General features: G+C 37.3%; 1 protein-coding gene across 1 annotated transcript in view; it reads left to right on the forward strand.

Moving 5' to 3' along the window:
- The first annotated feature begins 1,535 nt into the window (after positions 1-1,535).
- LOC121371050 overlaps positions 1,536-25,299 on the forward strand; it is a 31,903-nt gene continuing 8,139 nt past the window's right edge. The window contains exons 1-9 of the mRNA XM_041496673.1: positions 1,536-1,580; positions 3,695-3,919; positions 7,023-7,169; positions 7,724-7,815; positions 10,505-10,555; positions 13,209-13,349; positions 15,432-15,580; positions 16,657-16,749; positions 17,972-18,116. Coding sequence (XP_041352607.1) covers positions 3,695-3,919; positions 7,023-7,169; positions 7,724-7,815; positions 10,505-10,555; positions 13,209-13,349; positions 15,432-15,580; positions 16,657-16,749; positions 17,972-18,116 — 1,043 coding nt within the window. The 5' untranslated portion in view covers positions 1,536-1,580. The remainder of the gene's footprint in view (positions 1,581-3,694; positions 3,920-7,022; positions 7,170-7,723; positions 7,816-10,504; positions 10,556-13,208; positions 13,350-15,431; positions 15,581-16,656; positions 16,750-17,971; positions 18,117-25,299) is intronic.

A 25,299-nucleotide genomic window follows, 5' to 3' on the forward strand; every position in this document is an offset into this window, starting at 1 on the left:
GTTGGTTGTAAGTATTCTGTTTGCTTAATCAACTAGCCTTTTCATATGAACGATCATGCTTTTATCCAAGCAAATGTAAATCACATATGTGTATGGTAGTTTTAATTATTGACAATGAATTAACCTACGTAGAACACAGCCCAATTGATTTTCAACAACTGAACAAAGACCGATTCTGTAACACAATACAGCAATGATCAGTTGTAGACAGGAGTTCCGTCATAGTAGACAAGCTGACGCCTAGGGACCGATGGCGATGAGTTTCGCCGTATGCATGTATGGCCACAAATGACTGCCAGGTCCGATGTCGGGAATTAACCTGCTTATATCAGTTTGATGTTCAAGTACGCTAACCACGATTTCATGATCAGGGCCACAAACTGTACTCAAAAACGAGAGGGTGTGTGGGAGTTTTAAAAAAAGGTTTAGAACTTTTTTCAGCGTAGAATGTAGCCACAATTAATGAGATGAAACCCATCGATACGCATTGGCAGTTAACAGTACGACAATGATATTTGTCGCTGATTTACAAGTTCTTTTTTGACTGACGATTTGTTTATGAAAATGAAATGCACCGCAAAATCTGATATGAGATGGCCCCTGTAAACTGATCTGCATTTCAAGGCGGAATCGCCCAGTGCGCGATCACGTGCGTCTGTAAAAATCGTAAATAGATCGAAAAATAAAATTGCACATTGTCTGAAAACTGAGTGTCACGAAGCGTTTTTTCATTTTGGGTGAACGTCCGGGTTTCATTTTCTGTAGTAAGTGTATTAGTCAGAGTAATATGTGGACTGTTTTTTGTGTCACTTATATACTTAAAAATGATGATGTAAAGGTATTGGACTCAGACTTGTGTGCATTGTTGTGGTATTAGAGCGGGACTCGTTGCTTAAAATATTGGTATATTTAAGGAATTGCCAGAAAATATGAGACTAAATAGTGTGGGGCGAGCTGACTGGGGCGAATGGAGGGGGCAAGTTGGTTTTGGGGCAAAATGGTTTTGGGGCTAGTTGGTTCTGGGGCAAGTTGGTTTTGGGCGGAGTTGACCTGCTCCCATCATTTCAGAGTTCTAATCAAACTTCAAAGGCCCACACATGTTCTGGATTAATTTAATAAATCATTTCGGGCCCAATATGTTTATATAAAAAAATCGAAATAATTCTTCCCTTCTAGCATCAACCCATTATACTTTGTTAACACTAATATGCTGTACAGTGACTGTAAAGAGAACGTTTTGTTCAATATCGCGTCGTCACGGTCGTGATTCGCTTTGCAAGTTTTAGAGATCGCTATACAATTTTAAAACATTTAACAGTAGTAGCTAATCGATTTTCAATTGACTACAAATATCGCTAATCAAGATGTTAAAAACAACTGTTCCCTGCATTAATCAAAACGTACTTGTCCATATTCTTTAGTTTAAACGAAGGTTCGGCCTACTCACTTCAAATTGTTCCAGGGTATTCCACAATTTACTTCCGCGTTCTTTGGTGGGTTTTATCTCCCCTTAAAAAGCTTTTCACTGGTGAAATTACATACAGTATAGTTAACAACAGTGACAACAAACCAACTGAAAGGTAAATCATTTGCTAATTTGTTTTAACTTTGAAAGGATACTGCTTTCATGTAATAGTAGTAAACAATAATTTAAAGTTTATTGTGTATACGAATATGATTGACCCTGTCAAATCATACAGTTTCGTGTCGCATACTAATTATATGTTGATGATACCAGTTTTCGAAATTACATAACGTCGATTAAGAATAGTTAGTTTTGGAAAGAACACAGATGTCGTGTTGGTTATGTAACTTTAAATATGACTTACTTTTTATGGGTAAAATATCCATCCATAGACACAGTATTTTGGTAATTTCAGTTAAGGTCTCACTACATAGATATCATCTGCCATTGAAACCCGTGTTAAATTGCCCAACTTCAAATGAAGATTGCCAATAGAACGGGTTCTCGTTGGCACTAACAACATACACCATTGTAAACATACATAATATAAGCATTTGTTTTCACTAAAAAATTGAGAACATTTCAATCTCAGTTTTTTGCTATATGACCGCATCTGGCTGTAGTACCGATCCGAACAGGTGGTTCATAAACCGATTCACTCCAGCTGTCTCTTGCGCTATACACCCATGTCCCAAAAGGTCAAAGCACAATATTACAAAATAACATGGGCAAAATACAGCCAGAAGGCTTACCATTAAATACACATATATATATCGTTTTAATTCTTCACCATTTCCAGGAAGTGAATATGTGAACTATAACGTGTCACAATTAGGAACTATAGTAGACCGTGATGAATGAACTCTCACCCGGAAGTCAACTGTGCAGTGAGACCTAATATATTTTAATGATAGCTTCTCAACAAAATCCTGTACATACAGCCAGTATTTTTATTTAATAATTAATCCTAACATAATTAAAAAATTAAAAGATATGTTTGCCAAATTACTATAGTCACTAAATTCATAAACAATTATAAAATATCCAATATAAAAAAATATGACTATTAAAAATATTTCAGTATAAAACTTAAAAGGTTTTCAAAACAATCTGCATTTAATTCCATTTCCATCCCAACTAATGAACAGTGATAATCTCAGGAGATCTTTCCAAAAATGTCTAAGGGCAGATATTTTGAAATGGTAAAATTTAATAACTTAGTAGATGCTTTAAAGTGGTCTGACAATATTATTAAAATTGCCTAGCAGATATACATACAGTGAAACTCCTCTAAACTGGACACCCTCTGGACCAAGTATAGAGGCACTGATTTTCCGTTTCAGATTTTTCCCTTTTCCGTTTCATAATGTTACAAATTCCGGGTTTTTTCCGTTTCAGTATTAAACAAATTCTGTTTTTATTTCACACACACACACACACATGCACACACACCGCAATTAATTGCTGGTATAAAATAATAAATATGCAATGAGGCAAAACATGTCAGTAGTTTGTATTTATTTTTGGTTTAAATTTAAACACGAATACGCCACGACACAGACTTCGGACATTTTCTGTTTTCTTTACGATATGATCGGGAAAATAATTACAAACGATCACACTATAAACCACTTCCCTTGTACAATTTATTTTGAACAAAGCCTGGCATACAATATGCAATTACTGCATTCCTTTGTGAGATCGGAAATATCGCAATGCCGCAAATGTTAAAAATTAATAAGCAAACATAACATAATATATCTTTCACTTGAGTAAATATCGGACAATTTTAGCTCACAATGTTCGTTTTTTCTCATTAAATTGCCGGGAATAAGCGAAGTGTCCATAGTTTCTAGTTTGAAAAATAAATTTAATTAATCAAATGCGCTATTTAAAGTTAAATAATGTTTTGGAAAAAAATCGGGAATTCCGTTTCAGACAGGTATTTCCGCGATTCCGTGATCGCGGAAAATCAGTGCCTCTACAAGTAAAACGTCCAGTTTTAAGAGGTATCCAGTTTAGAGAGGTTCTATTCTGCACATATATTTAAAAAGGGATGTTGAAAAACGTCCGGTTTTGAGGGAATTCCAGTTTTAGAGGGTCCAGTTTTTAGAGGTTTCACAGTATATATTTAAAAACTACATGTACCGTATGTGTACTTGCAATGTTTTCCATACTTTTTATAAAAAAAATTTTTTTTATATAATTATTTTTGTTTTTGTTTTTTAGATGCCGGGTAAGAAAAAAGGAAAGGGCAAAGGAAAAGGCAAGGGAAAAGGAAAAGGCAAGGGCAAAGGAAAAGGGAAGAAATCTGTTCAATCCAGGGATCTAGTTGTTATGAAGAACTTGTTGAAGCAGTATGATCGCAACTGTGTGTTTACTGGATCACAGCCGAGTGCTAGTATAAGACACATTATTAAAGAATGCATTGAACAGGAAAAATGTCTAAGCAAAGTAAGAACCATTTCTCTTTTGTTGTTTCTTTGTTGGGGAGGGGGTGGGGGAGGGATATAGCTTAGTGGTAAAGCACTATTCCTTTGAGGTGTGATTGGGTCTGCAGTGGCGTAGGAAGGTGCCAAACAATAGGGGGGGGGGGGGGGGCACACTTTTACACTATTATAAAGCAAATATAAAGCAAAATATCTGAAAAGTGGGGCGCACATGTCCCCTTTCCCCCGCTTCCTACGCCAGTGGGGCATACATTTATAATAAATCACCCATGACGTGCTCACATGGATGGGTCTGAAGTAGTAGACTACATGTATATGGGGGAAGTAGGCTTCCAATCAATTCAGTTCTTGAGCAAGTGTTAAAATAACCATACATGTATCTTGACACCAAATAGCCATAGTTTACCATATATGATGGGGTGTCGTTACTGCTTTCCAGAGATTATTTTATAGTGGGTGGTGGGTGGTGAGAGGTATGGTGGGTTCAAATTGGATCTTACTTCCACTGTGTCTTTGTCTCCAATAGCAGTTCTAGCCTGATGCGAGGTCAGTCTGGGATCAATCCCCATTGGTGAGCCCATTGGGTCATTTTGTTGTTCCAGCCAGTGCTCGACCATCTGGTGTAACAAATGTGGTGGTATATTTTCTATTCTATCTGTAGAACGGTGCCTATATAGAAGATCCCTTGCTGCTAATTGAAGAGGAGTGGCAACAGTGGGTTTTCTCTGCCATCATCTGTGTTGTCCTCAACCATACGTCTGATGCTATATGATTAATTAAAATGTGTTGAGTGCATTGTTAAATGAAATGTTTCTTTTCTTTTTATGATAAATTGGCCGATACCATGCCATGTCTAGGTGTTAGTTCTAATGTATACATAGTACTTGGCCCAAACTGGATTTTGTTTTCCAACAATTTTGGGGGCGGGACATACGCCAGTGGTAAAGCTCTCGCTCGATGTGCGGTTGGTCTGGGATTGATCACCGTCGGTGGGCCCATTGGGCTATTTCTCATTTTATCCAGTGCACCACAACTAGTATATCAAAAGCTGCGGTATGTACTACCCTGTCTGTGGGATGGTGCATATAAAACTTATTAAAAGAACCCTTTCTGCTAATCAAAAAGAATATATCATGAAGTGGCGACAGCAGGTTTCCTCTCGCAATATTTGTGTGGTCCTTAACCATATATGTCTGACACCATATAACTGTAAATAAAATGTGTTATAAATTGGCTATATTGACACTGATGTATTAAACAAGAAAATGTCGTTCAGGAGGCTCTGTATAGTCAGAAACATGGTACATATACGTCACTACAGCGGTAAATGCATGGCAGGCTATTTAAGTTGATGTTTTAGTCAGGTCAGCAGTCATAATTTCCACTTAATCACTTTAGAAGATCAAGTTATTTCTATGATTATTATAAGACATTTTTGTATTGCTATTATATACGTTTTCTGTATCATATACGTATCATGTGATATTATGGTGTATTCTTTGTTTACAGTTTATATTAAGTCAGCAAACCCCATTGTTGAATATCTGTTAAATGGTGTATTCTTTGTTTATATACTACCGACAAAAAATAAGGGAACGACTAATGTGAATGTAACTATCGTTGACATGCACTGTTACAATACAGTGGCGTTGCATCTGAACGCTTCATCTGATCAAAATGAAATTTCACATCATGCATGAACAGCATGTGATGCACGTGCACACAGAAGATCATGTGTATGTGCCTATGGTGGAACTCACAAACACCGATGCAAGTGAGGTAATCACATGCGTGAAAATGGTCCCAAAACGATACCTTAATGAAGAGACGAAATGGCGAATTGTCGGTACGATAGAGGGAGGTACGTCAATATGCCAAGTTGCCCGAATGTTTGGTAAATCAAAAAGTGTAATTTCTAGATTGTGGGATAAGTACCGTCAAACTGGCGGGGTTGCAACGAGACCTGGGCGTGGCAGGCCTAAAAAGACGACACCTCGACAAAATAGTACCATAACATTAATTGCTGTACGCAATAGATTCAAATCAGCTGCTGCTTTCAACAGTGAATTCCGTACAATAACAGGAAGGCGAATTTCAACATTGACCGTCAAGAACAGACTCTACAAAGCCCGCCTGAAAGCGAGGCGTCCTCTGAAGGGATCTGACCCTAACAGCTCAACATAGGCGGCAACGATTACGGTGGGCTAGGCAACACCAGGGACGGACTGTGCGACAATGGCGTTACACCATGTTTACAGACGAATCGAGGTTCTGCCAAAGATTCACAGATGGCAGAAAACGTTGTTGGCGACGTAGCGGCGAGAGATATGCCCGAGCTACAATTCTAGACCATGATCGGTATGGGGGTGGTAGTGTCATGGTGTGGGGAGGGATCACACCTGACAGGCGAACAGATTTGTTAATGGAAATTTGACTGGCCAGAGATATCTGGACCAAATTTTGCGTCCTGTCGTTGTTCCAATGGCAAGAAATATTGGCAGAAATTTTGAATTTCAAGACGACAATGCAAGACCACATCGCGCTCGGATAGTCACCGATTACCTACGACAACAAGGCATACCGACAATCGACTGGCCCGCTAAGTCCCCCGATTTGTCCCCTATAGAGCACCTGTGGGACATTCTCGGGCGGAGAGTGTACGCCAGGGACCCAGCACCCGCCAACGTGGCCCAGCTTGCAGTAGCCCTTTAGAACGAATGGCGGGCAATACCCAGGGCAACCATACGTACATTAATCACCAGTATGCCATCAAGGTGTCGAGCATGCATCGCCCAAAATGGTGGACACACCAGATATTGATATACACGCCCCAAATTGGTTTTCCAGACGTTAATCGAAATAAAACATTCACTATAATTTCACCTGTTCCCTTATTTTTGGTCGGTAGTATAGTTTATATTAAGTCAACAAACCCCATTGTTGAATATCTCTTAAATGGTGTATTCTTTGTTTACAGTTTATATTAGAGTCAGCAAACCCCATTGTTGAATATCTCTTAAATGGTGTATTCTTTGTTTACAGTTTATATTAGAGTCAGCAAACCCCATTGTTGAATATCTCTTAAATGGTGTATTCTTTGTTTACAGTTTATATTAGAGTCAGCAAATCCGGAACCTGAACACCCTGTATTAGTCGAACCTCTGCTAGTCGCATTCCGCCAGATCCGGTACGACCAAATGAAGGATCTCCATATATGGAATTATCCAATGTCATATGAAAATTGTGCATCTCTTGTAAGTATTGATCACATCTGTAGACCAGAAATAAGCAAAGTGAAATGTCAATTAACATGATATCTAAAATCATAGACATCAAAACCAAAATGTGATATGGTCTACTTTGCCTCTCTCTCTCTCTCTCTCTCTCTCTCTCTCTCTCTCTCTCTCTCTCTCTCTCTCTCTCTCTCTCTCTCTCTCTCTCTCTCATGCAGTCTGGCTGTCCCCCCCCTCTCTCCCTAACCCCTCTCCCTTCCTCCCTCCCTCTCTCTCTCTCTCTCTCTCTCTCTCTCTCTCTCTCTCTCTCTCTCTCTCTCTCTCTCTCTCTCTCTTCCTCTTCCTCTTCCTCCCCCTCCCTTCATCTCCCTCTTCCTCCCCACTCTGTTTCTCTCTATTCATTAAATATATTCATAACATGGGAGATATTTATCTCTATTTCATAATTTGATATATATGTAACTGTGCATATAGTAAACCCCAAAGGCATTGTTTGTACCATATTAGCTAAACAAACATCGGCATTTCTGGAATAGAGGATTTGTGATATTATTTTTGTGTGTTTTATTTTGCAGGCATTGTTATTAGAGAAACCATTTTGTAATATTCGTCTGCTTGAACTGGTTGACTGTCTGATTGAGGCCTACTCCATTAACAGACTCGCCAAGTAAGTTACACAGCTCAGGCATGGATTCATGGTGCAGGGTGGGGATTACACACTTTTTCCCTTGAACTTGGCCAATCTAATTAAAATTAGCTCCACTATTACATGTGGATCTAAAGACAGCCAGTTGGAGCTCATGTCCACCAATCAAAACCTTACTTACAGAATCCTGCCAGTGATTTAAAACTAACAACACTGCGTAGTCCCCAATGTCCAGGTAACATTTCGTCTGTAAATAATAATTTAAATATTGACCAATCACACTTCGCCTTTTATAACGTTATTTGGGAGCATACAAATTCTAAAAATATCGGGCGAGTCTATTTTAGTGGCCGCAGTACAGCGAACCATACCAATACGTACGGGGTGGGTTATCAGTCTTCAATTTTACATTAAAAATTATTTATTTATTTATAAAATTAAAAAAACCTAAATCAGTCTTCAGTTTTACATTACAAATTATTTATTTTATAAAATAAAACATGTTTTACGGCATTCGTAATTCACACGAAACATGTCGTATACCCTCAGGATAATTCGGAATGTTTTCAAATTATTTTTAAATCACTGGCAGGATTCTGCAAGTAAGGTTTTGATTGGTGGACATGAGCTCCAACTGGCTGTCTTTAGATCCACATGTAATAGTGGAGCTAATTTTAATTAGATTGGAACTTGGCTGTCTGGTCTTAAAGAGAAAACATAAATTTTTTCATTAGTAGCAAGAGATTTTTTATATGCACCATACCACAGACAGGATAGCACATACCACAGCCTTTGATATACCAGTCATGGTGCACTGGCTGGAAGGAGAAATAGCCCAATGGGCCCATCAATAGGGATCGATCCTAGACTGACCACGCATCAAGCGAACGCTACTGGTCAACATCTTTCCCCTTCAAAGTGCCTCAAATTCCCTTGTTTATAATTAATGGATCAGTTTGTTTTTGGTGGTTGTGAGATATATTTTAGTCATCTGGGTTTTTCTGTGATATATTTCCAAATATATAATGGATTTTCAGTCCTCACTGTGAGCAAAATCAAGGCGAGCTGAAGATCACTCTCCTGAAATGATGCCAGGTGAGCAGTCCGATGAAGTTTCAAATGAAATTCTTTAAACATTTTTATTCCAAGGTGATAAATTTTCAACTGTCCTAAAAACTGTCCAAGCTTGTGTGGCGAGGACTGATTTTAGTATATCTTTCAATACTGTAGGTATGACAATATTTTGACTACAATCTTACATCATTGCCACTATGACTAATATACTCCCCACCTATTTCATCATCACTGGGGTTGGACAGTGGTAAAGCACTTGCCTGATGTATGGTTGGTCCAAGATATATTCCCATCAGTTCGTCACAACTGGTGTAACAAAGGCTGTGGTATGTAACATCCTGTCTGCTAATTGAGATGTAGCCCAGTGGTAAAGCATTCGCTTGATGCACTGTCGGTTTAGGATCGATCCTCGTCGGTGATCCCAATGTGCTATTTCTCATTCCAGCCAGTGCTCCACAACTGGTATAAAAAAGGCTGTGGTATGTACCATACTATCAAGTATGTGGGATGGTGCATATAAAGGATCTCTTGCTGCTAATCAAAAAGAGTAGCCCATGAAGTGGTAATAGGTGACTTTCCTCTCTCAATATCTGTGTTGTTCTTAGCCATGTGTCCGACGCCATATAACTGTAAATAAAATGTGTTGAGTGCATCGTTAAATAAAACATTTCCCTTCCTTCCTTTGTGCTGCTAATCGAAAAGAGTAGCCTACAGAATGGTAGCAGCTGCTTTCCACTCTTATTATCTATGTCCAGAATTAAAAAAAAGAGTACCTACATATATTAGCAAGGATAATGTGAGCACTGGTGTTGAGGTGGGGGAGGTCACTTGGTTTTCATGTTAAAAAAAACCCCCGAAAAAACCCAAACTGACTTGATCTTGAAACAAGAAGGCTAATTAAGTTAAAGTTTGTTTTGTTTAACAATATCACTAAAGCACACTAATTTATTAATCATCGGCTATTGGATGTCAAACATTTGGTAATTCTGACAGTGTAGTCTTAAGAGTGGAAACCCACTACATTGTTCTATTAGCAAAGGTTCTTTTATATGCACCACCACACAGACAGGATAGCACATGCCACAGCCATTAATATACCAGTCTTGGTGCACTGGCTGGAATGAGAAATAACCCAATGGGTCCACCGACGGGGATCGATCCTAGATCCATCACGCATCAGGTAAATGCTTTACCACTGTGCCACATCCTGCCTGCAAGAATGCTGTTACACAACTAATATAAGAACTGAATTTTTTTTCAAAAAGGGCACCTCGTCTGAAACCCTGAATTCCTTCCGTGAATTCCTTCCATGAATTCCTTCCCTGGATCAGCAAGTGAGAGATGAGGTTCCGTGCTCCTTGTAGTCCAACAAACATGGAAATCAAAAAGGAAACATATTTCAGTTTGAAGGAAAATAACTTTTCATTAATTGCTACCGGACCCTGAACAAACCGGAATCCTTTCAAAACCGGCCAAGTTTCATGGTCCTGAAAATTCTAAATTCTGACATGGTGACCCCCTAAACACCTGATCCTGTCTAAATCAGGTAAATGTTAGGTCCCCGACGTGGTCCGGTTTAGACAGGTTTCACTGTATTTATAAATTTAAATGTTGACTTTTTTCTTCTTTTTTCCAGATGTTTTTCATCTAATCAGAATTTGACAACTCTAAATTTGGATTATAATGAGTAAGTATTGATTGTTGATCAGTAAGTATAGTTCCCTCCATAATATTTATTTGTTGACTATAACAAGCAACTTTATTAGGACAGCGGGCACTCATAACAGGGAGGAGGCAGGATGTAGCCCAGTGGTACAGCGCTCAATCGATGCGCGGTCGGTCTGGGATCGATACCCATCGGTGGGTCTATTGGGCTATTTCTCGTTCCAGCCAGTGCACCACGACAGGTATATCAAAGGCCGCGGTATGTACTACCCTGTCTGTGGGATGGTGCATATAAAAGATCCCTTGCTGCTAATTGAAAAGAGTAGACCATGAAGTGGCGACAGCAGGTTTCCTCTGTCATTATCTGTGTGGTCTTCAACCATATGTCCGACGCCATATAACCATAAATAAAATGTGTTGAGTGCATCGTTAAATAAAACATTTCTTTCTTTCTACCGACCTCGGTGGCGTTGTGGTTAGGCCATCGGTCTACAGGCTGGTAGATACTGGGTTCAGATCCCTGTCGAGGCATGGGATTTTTAATCCAGATACAGACTCCAAACCCTGAGTGAGTGCTCCGCAAGGCTCAATGGGTAGGTGTAAACCACTTGCACCGACCAGTGATCCATAACTGGTTCAACAAAGGCCATGGTTTGTGCTATCCTACCTGTGGGAAGCACAAATAAAAGATCCCTTGCTGCCTGTCGTAAAAGAGTAGTCTATGTGGCGACAGCGGGTCTCCTCTAAAAAACTGTCAGAATGACCATATGTTTGACGTCCAATAGCTGATGATAAGATAAAAAATCAATGTGCTCTAGTGGCGTCGTTAAATAAAACACACTTTACTTTTGTTTTCTCTTTCTTTCTTTCTTTCTTTCTTTCATAACAGGGAAAATATTTTCCATATTTTCTCAGTGAGAAATATTCTACATTGGTGTAACGTACAATATTTTTAGACGATTTGACGCTTACAAACCAATGATCTTGTTGGTACTAAATATGACGTCATCATGATTTGGCAAACACACAAAATGACGTCATTTAGTTTAAAGAGTTTGCGTTTACGACTGTTTTCAGTGTTAAATGTTTAGCAGAATAAACAACGTGTTTTTTAGCATTATCTGTGAATGTGATTAAAATACAAACAGTGTGTAAAGTACTTTACATTGTTTTGATACATGTACATGCATGTGTGTCGAAAATAAAGGCTTTTAAAGACAAAATAGCTGGAGTAATAAATAGAATAACAAACTCGGTACCATTTATTATCAAATTTATGTCCCTCGTGAAATAAGTTTCATTTGTCACTCGCTAAAGCTCATGATAACTGGAAATTATTTCACTCGAGATATAAGTTTGATAATAACTGGTAACTCGTTTATTACCCTCTATATATGTAATGACTGACCATAATGAGCATTTTATTGTTTTCTGTGATAAAAGAATGTTAAAGTTTGTTTTGTCTAACAACACCACTAGAGCACATTGATTTTTGTTATACTAAGCTACTAAATTAAACTTAAAGCTGCATTGTCTGGTTTCAATCGTATACAATCAAGTTCTAAGTACAAATACAAGCATAACTGCACTTTTAATTCACTCGCGAGTTGTCATCATTAGCGCATATCGTCAAATGCTTACTAGCCAGTTAGAACAATTCTCGCCATTTTGTAATACCGAGCGGATTCTAGTAGCCACTTTTTAGCAGCCAATTACGCTAGCAGCCAATTTCAGCATACACACATGGCGACGTTCTAAACAAACATCAGACTCATACGCCTTTTATAATGTGTGTTGTGGTGTGGTCTATACGAAACTAGTTGGACATCCTATATTACCGTAATACAGAAGGATTTTTAAAGTAATACTTCAGATATTATAAAAGTGCTTAATAAAACAGTTATATTTAAACGGATATTAGTAACAATAAGACTGTGAAAATTAGTCTTGACTGTTATTTTGTTTTTGTGTTGTTTTTATATAAAGATACTCTTTAAAACTCTAAAATTCTTAAGTTGTAGTGAATAATAAAAATTAGCATAACAGTGTGTTTAAAAGTGTGAAATACAGGTAACAATTGAAAGGCGTACGAGTCCGATGTTTAGAATGTCGACATGAGTGTCTGCTGAAATTGGCTGCTAGAGTAATTGGCTGCTAGGAATTGACTGCTAGAATCCGCTCGGTTTTTGTAATGCAACAATAGCCGAACCGTGCTATTTTTAGCCCAGTGGGCGCCCGCCAAAAGTGTCCCACTTTCAAAATACTGGGTTTATTTTTAACTTGGAAAAGCCAGTGTAGTGAAACCAATTCGGAGTGCGGTGTCTTATATGCACCAAACGTAATGGGATTTTCTATTCTATATGCTTAAATAATAAAAATATTCCAGGGAATGCCGCTTTAACTTTTTCAGGTTTGGCGATTACCTGGATAATGCATCTGTGTCAGGGACTACACTAATTGACTGTATATATATATATTTTTTTTAATTCTAGTATCAATGTGCTCTAGTGGTGTTGTTAAACAAAATAAACTATCTTTTTCAGGTTTGGCAATACAGACGTAATATATCTCTGTCAGGGACTGCACTAATTGACTATATATATTTATATTTTTAATTCTAGTATCGATGTGCTCTAGTGGTGTCGTTAAACAAAATTAACTTTGAACTTTTTCAGGTTTGGCGATACAGGAGTAATGTATCTGTGTCAGGGACTGCAGGATAACAGCAGTGTCTTGTCTCTCAGTCTCTGTTTCTGCGGTCTCGGAATTCCGAGCGGAAGACTCCTTGGAAAGTTGATTTCCACCACAGCTGTCAGGTCAGTAGTTTTAAAATGTAGTGCAGTTGGTGTGGATGCTCAATCCAATTAAAATTAGCTCCACTATTACATGTGGATCTAACAGCAAAATCATGCCAGTGATTTGAAAAGAATTTGAAAACATTTGGGATTATGCCGAGGGTATACGAAACGATTTGGGTGAATTACGAATAGTGCCGGAAACTAATTTCAAAATAAAATTTTATATAAAATTTGTTTCAAGACAAAAAAACTACAAAACGTGATGGTATGGCCATAAAATCTATACAATCCAGAGTTTATTACTGGACTTTTTCCCCTGTTTTTTAATGTTGAAAGAGACCAACAAGTTCACCTATTACATAAATAGTCTCGCCTGATATTTTTAGAATTTGTATGCTCCCAAATAACATTATAAAAGGCAAAGTCTAATTGGTCGATATTTAAATTGTTATTTATAGATGAAATGTCACTGGACATGGGAGTCCATGCAATGCTGTTAGATCTACTGGTAGACCAGTAGAGCTAATTTTAATCAGATTGGGTGGCAATTGCCATACTTGCAGTATATGAATTGCCATCAGTCACGGGCTTGACCGAAGCCAGTTTTTTGCTGATGGATAAAAATGTCTGCTGTCACTTGAAGGGATTATTTGTGGTTTTTATATTCGTTGCAAAAGTTGCCAATTTAAAATTGCCATAGGAGGCAGGCTCGAAATTTCCGTCGGTGAGTATTTTGCCTTATGGTAAAAACATTTAAAAATTGCTGGTAGCAATTTCATAAGCTCAAGCCCTGGGATGTACCCAAGTTTCTGGTGTATTATAAGCTGCCAGCATTATATATAAGCCAGGCTTTAAGATGTGTGTGTGTGTGTGCGCGCACCCTACCTCACCTCCACACCCACATTTTGGCACTTTCCTATGCCCCTTAAAATTATAATAAAGTTAAAACCAGATCTAAAAAATATTTTGTCAAGTTGTAGTCAAATGTCATGAGATGACATTACTTATGTATGTTTTCATTTCCAGTAAAGACTATTTCAGTTTTATATTAAAACACATATTGAAAATCCTGCATTAAAATTGCTTTTTGGCAAGAAGGAAAAAGGAACAAGAGTTAACTCTCTGGAATAATGAAATAGTTTGTATGATTATCTCTTGAATAGTGATCTAATTTGTTTGATTTTCTCTATAGTGTTGATACTGAAAACATTAGAATGATGTCACTTATAAGGCGTCCTTGTTTTCGGAGAAAGTTCGGAACCTTTAGCGTAGGTATTTTGTAAGACACTTATATTTATTGTGAATGAAAGCAATTGAAAAATACCAATTTGTTCTCTATTTGAGTTTAGTGGTACTAGAAATTCATAATTAAAATTCCGAAATGATTAATTAAACAACAAAGAATATAGTAAATGGGGAGAAACGCCACCCTTTCCCATAGACAACCTTCTCTCATTTAAGATATGTCCTGGAGTGTTTAACAAACTGCACCTCTATATGTAGAATGACCTACCTACATGTATAAATCAGTTTAGTATGAAGCCTGTAAATATTTGCACTATAATTATATATTGAGCTATTTACCAGAAAAGAACATATAGACACCATACATGTAGTTTCTTAATAAATATAATTCCGTTTGGCTCATACTCTGGAGTTGCCCTTCGAATTTGTCCCTACCAGCACCCCTACATGATGTGGAAATGCATATTAATAAATCATTACAATTAATTGTGTAAAGAACAGATAATAAGCTAAATTCAAACCCCTGAATTAGATTATGTTGTGATCATGGAGGCCTTTTTACAAAAGGGCAACCATGGCAACCACGGAAAAAATCTACACTGTTCTTATATCTAAAAATAACTATTTTGGTGTGTTCTTACTTCATGCCAAGTTTCATGCTTTTATCATCAAAGGCACAATTCTTCCATAAATTTTAGCACTATTAAATTAAGTGAAAGCAAATAAAGTAGTAATAACACTTTTTATTCGTTATTGGGAATACAAAGTGTACAGTAAAATATATTTAAACCATACGTAGTTAATAATTTTATCACAAAGTGAACCTTTAAAGAAGGATTTGTTTGTTTATTTCAGAGAACTCTATTTGGATGGGAATGACCTGGAATGTGAAGGAACGCTGGAGCTCATCAAACTCCCCGTTGACCAGGCGGAAATGGAGGCGTTTCACAGAGCACAGATCGTGCGACTTGCAGAGGAAGAGAAACTCCGGAAACTGGAAGAAGGTTGGTACAGTGTGACCTCTGTACAGTGTGACCTCTGTACCATGTGACCTATATTATGTGTGACCTCTATTCTGTGTGACCTCTGTACTGTGTGACCTCTGTACTGTGACCTTTGTACCGTACTGTGACCATTGTACTGTATGGCCAGTTGTAGAGTGACCTTTGTACTGTGTGAACTTTGTAGAGTGACCAGTGTACTGTGTGACCTTTGTACTTTATGGCCATTGTACAGTGTGACCATTGTATAGTGAGACCTTTGTACAGTGTGACCTTTGTACAGTGTTACCATTGTACTGTGTGGCCTTTGTAGAGTGGCTATTGTACTGTGTGGCCATTGTACAGTGTGACCTCTGTACAGTGTAATCATTGTACAGTGTGACCTTTGTACAGTGACATTTGTACAGTGTTATGTGTACAGTGTGAGCATTGTAGTATTTGACATTTGTACAGTGTGAGCATTGTACTGCATGACCTTTGTACAGTGTGGCTATTGTACAGAGTGACCCTTGTACAGTGTGACCTTTGTACAGTATGATCATTGTAAAGTGTGACCCTTGTACAGTGTGACCTTTGTACAGTGTGACCCTTGTACAGTGTGATCTTTGTACATTGTGACCATTGTACAGTGTGACCCTTGTACAGTGTGATCCTTGTACAGTGTGATCATTCTACAGTTTAACCTTTGTCCAGTGTGACCTTTGTGCAGTATGACCATTGTACAGTGTGACCTTTGTTCAGTGTGACTTTTGTTCAGTGTGACCATTGTACAGTGTGACCGTTGTTCAGTGTGACCTTTGTTTAGTGTGACCATTGTACAGTGTGACTCTTGTACAGTGTGACCTTTGTTCAGTGTGACTATTGTACAGTGTGACCCTTGTACAGTGTGACCCTTGTACAGTGTGACCCTTGTACAGTCTGACCTTTGTAGAGTGTGACCCTTGTACTGTCTAACCTTTGTAAAATGACTATATTTTAACACTGCAACATTTTGATCAGCACTGTTAAAATTATTATCTCGTATTCCATTAGCAGAATATGATACAGTCTAATTAATTACAAGTACTGTTTATTTTCAGAAAAAACTAATCGGTTTAAAGCTGGTACAAGCGGTGAAAGCTCCACAGAGGATGGAGGGAAATCATCTAACACAAGCAAGAAAAAGAAGAAAGGTAAATAACAAAAAATTCTTATTTCTATGTGTTTATTACTTTTTAAATTATATCAAGTTGGCCATGTGGTCTGAGGTCTTATTACACAGATGTCATGTGCCACTGAAATCCATGTTAAATTGCCCAACTTCAAATGAAGATTGGCAATAGAACGGGTTCTTGTTGGCACTAACAACATACACCATTGCGAACAGATATATATATATTTATTTTCACTCCAAAATTGAGAACATTTCCGTCTCTCAGTTGGTTAGCTGTATGACCACATCGGTTGTTTAGCTGTGTGACCACATCGGTTGTTTAGCTGTGTGACCACATCGGTTGTTTAGCTGTGTGACCACATCGGTTGTTTAGCTGTGTGACCACATCGGTTGTTTAGCTGTGTGACCACATCGGTTGTTTAGCTGTGTGACCACATCGGGCTGTAGTACCAGTCCGAACAGCTGGTTCAGGAACCCATTCACAACCACCGGCACTTCCGCTATACACCCATGTCCTAAAAGGTCAATGCACAATATTACAAAATAACATGGGCAAAATCCAGCCAGAGGGCTTACCATTGAAAAAGATCAATTATTTTAATTCTTCCCTAATTACTAGAAGTGAATATGTTAACCACAATATATGTCACAATTAGGAACTAGTCGACCGTGATGAATGAACTCTCACCCGGAAGTGAACTGTGTAGTGAGACCTGGGCTGTGATCAGCCAGACCGAGCAGAAAAATGTCCACCAGACTGATTTATTTGCTTCACGGTTAACAAATGACAATGTTGGGAACCAATCAAACAGTTCGCGAACATTAGCAAAACGCTCACGGGCTGAACTTAAGACTGACATGCATTTTTTTTTTTCTCCTTTATTTTCACTTCGGAGAGTTCCGATTATAGCACAGGCATTAAAGTTGCAGACCCTAGTTTCCACCTGTGAAAATGGACACTAAGTTTGGATAACTATAAATCAGAAACATGCTTGGATAAAGTTACAACAGACTGAAACTCTGGGAGGCTGAAACGTGGAAATACCCTTAAACAAGAGACTGAAACTCGTCTCCATAACCGCTATTTCTCAGAGGTAGTGTTTAAAAACTAGGGTCTGTCACTTTAATCAGTGCTTGAAATGTATACATTAACTATCTTTTCACTAATAACTATAGGACCAGTGGCTTTAAAGTCATGATGTGTGTATTTTATGTTTGATTTCTACCGAAATGTTTGTCAGGTAAAAAGAAAAAGTCAAAGGGCCCCCCAGCACCGCCTCCTATAGGACCATGGATACACAAGTTACATTTAGCCGACAATGGCATCGATGGGATGGGAAATAAAGGCACCTTCGCCCCAGTGATCGTCATGAGATTGTTCAAGAAGTAAGTAGAAGAAAGAACAGGTTTTTTACAGCACTTTTTACTCCCAATTCATACACATTTGATATTGAATTTACCCAATGTTAACACAGGCTGACTAGGCCCAGGCCTAGGGCGCCAATTTTTAGGGGTGGAAAAATCGAGCGTAACATTTTTAGGGGTGGCAAAATTTAGCAAAAAATATAATAATAATTAATTAGAATCTACTAGCTCTTTATACCAGATTTATCCCCCCCCCCCCCCCCCCCCCATTTTTTCACTAAGTAGCATAGTAGAATCTATTCTTTGTTATGGTTTCGATGAGGGGAGGGAGGGGTGGGGGACAAAAATATTAGTGGCCTAAGGGCACCAAATACTCAAATATGTCTGACATCAAATAGCCGAAGATTAATAAATCAATGTGCTCTAGTGGTGTTGTTAAACAAAACAATTTTATTACTTTTTGACATTGAGCTTTCTGTTGTGCAAGTAGTATGTAGAACAGATTTTGATAATGGACCATTAAGGCATTTCCAGTATGTTGGGGGGTTTGGGGGTGGGTTTTTTTAATCATCTGTATAATGTTACACTATTTTAATGCAAATTGCCCCCATAATACGTATACAGATCACAGAATATGCTCCATTTCTAACAGTATCGTGAAATACCATGAACCGGTCTGTTTACATATGACTTGTTTTTAAGGAATCTGCACATGCGTGAACTCCGACATCAGATTATTTTTGTTGAATTATATACTCTTCAAAAAAAGTAGGGGAACCTGAAATATTAATGTTAATATCAACTATTAGACCAAACATACGTTTTGACCACAGACATCCTGGTAAAGAACGTTCAGGTGTGTTTATCAACACATCGAAACACATTCCATAGTTTGCACATGCATCGAGCAGAAGTGAAATTTGAAAGTTGACATTTTTTAATCAGTAAATCGCAAATTCAAACAATAAAAATGACTAAAAACAAAACAATAACAACTGTATGATCAACAGAATGAAAAAGATCGACAGAAATAATGTCCTACAGTGATTAATGGACCTTCCTGGAAATTGTCAAAATCGAGAATGACACCCCACGCACGTGATGCATGTGCAAACTATGGAATGTGTTTCGGTGTGTTGATAAACAGACCTGACACCCTTTCTCACCAATGTTGCCCAATTTAAGAAAATTATTGTCGCCATCGACTAGCCATTCTAAATATTGTTTTAGGATAACAAGTTATCATTTACTAAAAGCTATAAACCAGTACTAACGTCGACAATCAGAAACAGATTGGGTTCTTTAAAAAAACAAATCCCAATTTATCTATCGAAAGGAGTAATTTCGCGAATTTTACGTTGTCGCTTGGACAACATGCAAAATTAATACAGTCGTAACATAATATTTGCAACAGCTATTGCAATACATATGCGTTGCTAAGATTCTGTAATATTCAATAGTATTCATGTGAAAATTTTAAATAAATGTATTTTCACACAAAAAAGTTCTAGTATTTTGAACATTGTCGCCCAAATTCGAGTAATCTACGTTACATTTTCATTTGTTAATTCACTATGCTAATATAATGACGGAAAAACGTGACACATTCATACTTCAGAGCTCTAACATCACCGAATCGATGACAAATACACTTGTTACATTTAATTCAAATTATTGTCTCCATATTGCAAAACAGTGTGTAATTTTGAAGAGTTGTGTTAAGCATGTAATCTACGTGACCGCCTATATCGTACAAATGTATAGCGCCAACCACCCACAGGTTTGTGTACGCAATGCAGTGATACCAAGTAATCTAAATGAACCATATATCTACATGTTACATTATTTTAATGTATTACTGGGAGTGTAGAAGCACTTGAAGTAATTTACGTGATGTAATCAACGTTACCAGTAAATGTTAACATTTTTATTAACACGACAGTTTGCCGTTTAATATGAAAGCTGGTATTTGGATGTACGACTATATTGAATCACACTAAACGTAGTAGTCTCCCTTGCCAAAAACACGTGTTTCCTGTGGAGAAAATATTTGCAAGTGACGAAATTTGAAAGCTGATATTAATCAGATGCATCGCACAAATTGTTCAAGATCTTGGACCAAATAAGGTAAGTCAGTGAATAAATGTAATCTTTCTTAATAATTTAATATATTTATTTTAACACAACCGTACGTTTGTGTGAAATTGTACTATAATGGTTCAACATAGGCTATCGTTTCCGAGTTTGTTCTTTTTTCTATTCATGATTATAACCGATTAGTCGTAAATAACAGACCAAAGACATTACCTTCAAAATTTTGACTTGATGATTTGAAAATAGTGTCAGACATAATTGCAGGCAGACAATTACTTTGAATATTACTAAATATGTGTGCAATGTATAGGTAACGTAAATTACATATATATTCTAAGTGTACTAAAATAATGTAGTCTTGGAATAAAATGTAATTGTTAGTTGACAAAAATCATATTACTAACAGTTGGCCTTAAGAACCAATGTATAGATATTAACTAACTGTTGAATTTGTCAGTGTGTAGTACTTGTTTCAATGGTAACGTAGATTACATATGTTGGTAACGTAGATTACTGTAAAGGACTTTTTTATTTTCAGGATGGGAAAATCAAGGGCAGAGATTCAGAGAGACTATAGACAGAGAAAATTGGAAAAGGAAGGTGACGGTTATCTAAAAAAGGAAAGAGAGAGAGTACAAACGTATTATGTACCTATAACGGAAAGAACAACAAAAGATGCAAGAGAGAGGAGAGAGAAGGTCAGAACATGGGTAACAAAACACAGGAAACGATTAAAGGATGCTGAAAAGAACATTTCTGAAGGTGGTTCTAGTCCGTATATCAATGTGGATGTTATTCAGGAGGATGAGATCTCTTCAAGTACAGACCCAGCAAAGGCCAGACCATCCTTAATTGTTAAACTGCCATTTTCTGATAAAAAGCAGAGGACAAGGAAAAGAATAAGTCGTGCCACAGCCAAATCAAGAAGGCGCATCAATGTTCTTACATCACTTAACAATAACTTGATTAAAAAATATAAATGCGTATCGAAGAGATACGAGAGACTAGTTAAAAAGCAAAAAAATGCATCTGCCATTGTAAGTGTAAATTCCCACCCAAATGAACCAGAAATGCAAACTCCTAAGAGTTGTGGCAGAACTTCGTAAACATGGGATGAGTCCAAGGACTGTCCCAAAAAGCATCACCAAGAAGTTGATTTTAGCAAATGTTATTGGTGAAGAAATTAAACAAGCTCGAATATCAAATGGATATAAAGGAAATCAACTGGTTAAAAGGGTTGTATGTGGTGCAATAATAAAGAAATATCGTTTGCAAAATTATCTTGGAAACATGACAGGTTTTAGCCGTAAACGATTTTCAAAACAAAGCAAGGAGTGTAAAAGAATTCCCCATATCACAAGATTACTTCAGCAACGCCAATGCCTTCAGAAAACGTTGACAACTTTTCTGGAAAGAGATGACAATAGTAGAGTGATGCCAGGAAAGAATGACACGAAAACAGTACATAAGGAAAAGAAACAGAAAAGAGTTTTGAATGACAACTGTTCATATCTGTACCTTAAATTTATGTCAGAGAATACAGTGAAGATGTCACTAGCAACCTTCTGCAGGATGCGACCGAAACATATCATCCTAACACAATACATTTCTCGAAACAAATGTCTTTGTCAAAGACACCAAAACATGGCATTATTATTGAAATCTATGAAATCTTCAGGTTGTAATGTGCCTCTCAGTCCTGATGAATATGGACGCAAGCTGAAGGATCAATCACCTGTAGATTTTCTGAAAGAACTGAACAGGGAGAAGATTGTTTATGGAAAATGGAAGAAGGTGGATATGCCAGATGGAAGGAAGAGGACAAGAATTGTAGAAGAAGAAATAGAGAAAGAACAATTTAGTAAACTTGTCTCAGAACAATCATGCGAGTTCTTGGCACATGCATCAAGGGTCAAGGACCAATATAAAGCCATTTCAGATCTGAAAAACAATTTGCCGAAAAACCACGTTCTTGTTCAAATGGATTTTGCCGAAAATTATAGCTGTAGCTCTCCAGATGAAGTGCAAAGTGCATACTGGAATAGTGTTGCTGTAACTTTGCATCCCGTGGTTGTCTATTTCAAGACAACTCCTGAAGATGGCCTGAAACACAAAAGCTACGTGTTTACCTCGGATGACTTGGGACACAATATAGGGACAGTGTATGCTATCCTGAAGAAGCTAGTTCCTAATATACAAGCGGATTTCGGGCCCATAGATTGGATACATTACTGGACGGACAGCCCATCCTCTCAGTATAGAAATAAAACAGCATTTTATATTGTCTCAGATCATAAATGCTTGATGGGTGTCCCTGCAACATGGAATTATTTTGAAAGTGGACATGGGAAGGGACCATGCGATGGTGTCGGGGGCACTGCCAAACGCATGGCTGATTTATCAGTAAAGCAAGGCAAAATGAGAATTGAAAGTGCAAGAGAGTTTTACACATGGGGACAGAAGTATCACCATAGTGCTAAGTACATCTTCGTCAGTGCAGAAGAATGTGAAAAAGCTCGTTCAGAAATTACAGAATTCAATAAAACCCTAGTTCTTGTTAAAGGTACACTCCTACTGCATGCTGTGGTGCCTGTCAGTCGTGGAGTTGTAAAAACTCGAGTTGTTTCCTGCTATTGTGCACAATGTTTGGAAGGAAAGTATCATGCCGATTGGACTGTCACAACTGTACATGGTAAACACCAACTGCCTCCACCGGTTAATCCCGAGAAGACAGACCAACTGCCTGCAGATCTTACTCCTGAATGCTCTATTACAGCTGACGTTCCTCCACCCGGTACGTCCTCTGAAAATTCAATTGGAGCCGGTGATCTCTCTGAGGATATGTGGATTGCCTCAATATATAACAACGATTGGCACATTGGATGCGTGAAACAGATTGATGCAGATGATAAAGATTGTCTGGTTACCTTCATGAGACGTGAATCTTCGAGGCTAACCAAAAACCAACTTTCAAATGGCCTAGTTCCTCGGATGAATTATGGATAAAGTTTGAAGACATCATCTGCGAAATAAATACACCAGAGCCGAAAGGGCGCAGCAAAAGAAGTTTCGAGATCACAGTTGATGAGGCTACGCGAATTTCTGAAGCGTTCAAAATTAGGATGAAAAAAAAAATGAAATGAAATGAAATCTACGTTACTGTTGCTTTCTTACAAGCATTACCGTTCAATTAACGTTACATTCAAAGTTAGTTTAGTATTTTGTTCGATATATTGTGCTTCATATTATTTTAATAAGAATCCAATGATACATTGCAGTGCACATTTTAAAAGTTCATATTTCTGATGACAACATTCTACTTTATATACCTTTATGTACAGATTATTAAAAAACCTAAGTTATTTAACTACTCTGAACATGTGACTACATGACAATAGAAAAAACAAACAAATAACTGAATGGTTTAATTAATGAAATATGTTCATGTTCATTGTTTACTATTCACATTGTGTGTTTTGTAATCTATTTTATTTTTATGTATTTTTTGTAATTTACGTTACATAATTATCAATCAGACTTGGTTACACAATTGGACAATGATCTTTTTGGTCTTTGGCTGTGATTGAGTACTTTTTCTAGCAAATACGATGATACACCAAATGCAGTTTCCAAGTAATCAAGTTTTTTGGCATGAGATACATTAAAGATGTATCATTGTAATTAGTAGTGAACAGACTTTAAAATTATCTTTAACACATAGATAGTTTATGTTACTTGATCAAATGCCTTATTATGTTTAACTAATCAAAATCTATGAAATAACAATAAACAAGTGGAGTATGTCTGATTATATTGTGAATGACTGGGGATAACAGTTACATCAGATAATACCATTGACTGAGGTCACGTAGCTTACCTATAACAGTTTGTAGTGTTGTCGTAGAAGATGTAGAACTTTGAACTTTTTTAGTTCCGAGTTCTGAAATTTCAGATTTTTACCCTCTCAGTATTGCTCTTTTAATAAAATATGTTTTTATAAACATTCTAATGTTTTCCATTTTCATAATTTTGAGCTGTCAATTTGGGCAATATTGGTGAGAAATGGTGCTGAACGTTCTTTACTAGGATGTCTGTGGTCAAAACGTATGTTCGGTCTGATAGTTGATATTAACATTAATATTTCAGGTTCCCCTACTTTTTTTTAAAGTGCTGTGCCAGACCATACACTAAAATTTCAAATTCCACAATTAAATGCTTTCTTAATTCATTGCAATAATATTTTACACCGATATGTAAATCAATAATTACGAAAATGTCCCATAAAAGTATTAAAACATCACTCCCGTAGAACACTGCCGGAAACGACCGAGTAAAATTCTCGGTAAAAACATTTGCCTGTAAATAGCCATGACGTCACGAAGGGAACGCGCTTCACAGAAACCTATCACGAGATGACTTCCAGCGCAAGCGAAAGTGGGACCGACAGCGACTGCCAAGCTCATTGATCATGCGATTCTTCTTTCGATGATGAATAGTGTAGTAATGATGACTGGACTAATATTTGTGCAACACAACAAATAATGCCTTATCAGTTTGAACCTGGAACATCTTCCGACGAACCACAGGCCTGACAGATGACGATGAAAATGGTCGTGGAGACAGCTTACCACTAATTTACAATTTTTATTCTTGTTTTGTTCTTTAGCTTTTCGTGCGAATTATTTTGCTACACTGTATGTTCTAATACTTGTGATGTAGTAGAGAAGACGATAAATAACTCTTGAATTCTACAAGTCAAGTGGACCCGATATCGGTAATTTTAAGAAATAAACAAAAACGACTTTTAGTCCGTCCCATCCCTCAATGAAGATGGGTTTTTTTTATGAACAATTTCAGTTTAGTTTGACGTAAAAAAAAAAAAAAGTAAAAGTGTTTTGGAAATAACAAAACAATACTATTTTTTGTGTGCAGTTGTGAAAACAGTCTGCTCAGAAATAAATAACTTATTTTAATTTTAAGAAATAAACAAAAACGACTTTTAGTCCGTCCCATCCATCCATGAAGATGTTTTTTAGTGCGAATAATTTCAGTTTAGTTTGACGTAAAAAAAAAAGTAAAAGTGTTTTGGAAATAACAAAACAATACTATT

Source organism: Gigantopelta aegis, chromosome 1, assembly GCF_016097555.1.
Source record: "Gigantopelta aegis isolate Gae_Host chromosome 1, Gae_host_genome, whole genome shotgun sequence".
Classification (NCBI taxonomy): domain Eukaryota; kingdom Metazoa; phylum Mollusca; class Gastropoda; order Neomphalida; family Peltospiridae; genus Gigantopelta; species Gigantopelta aegis.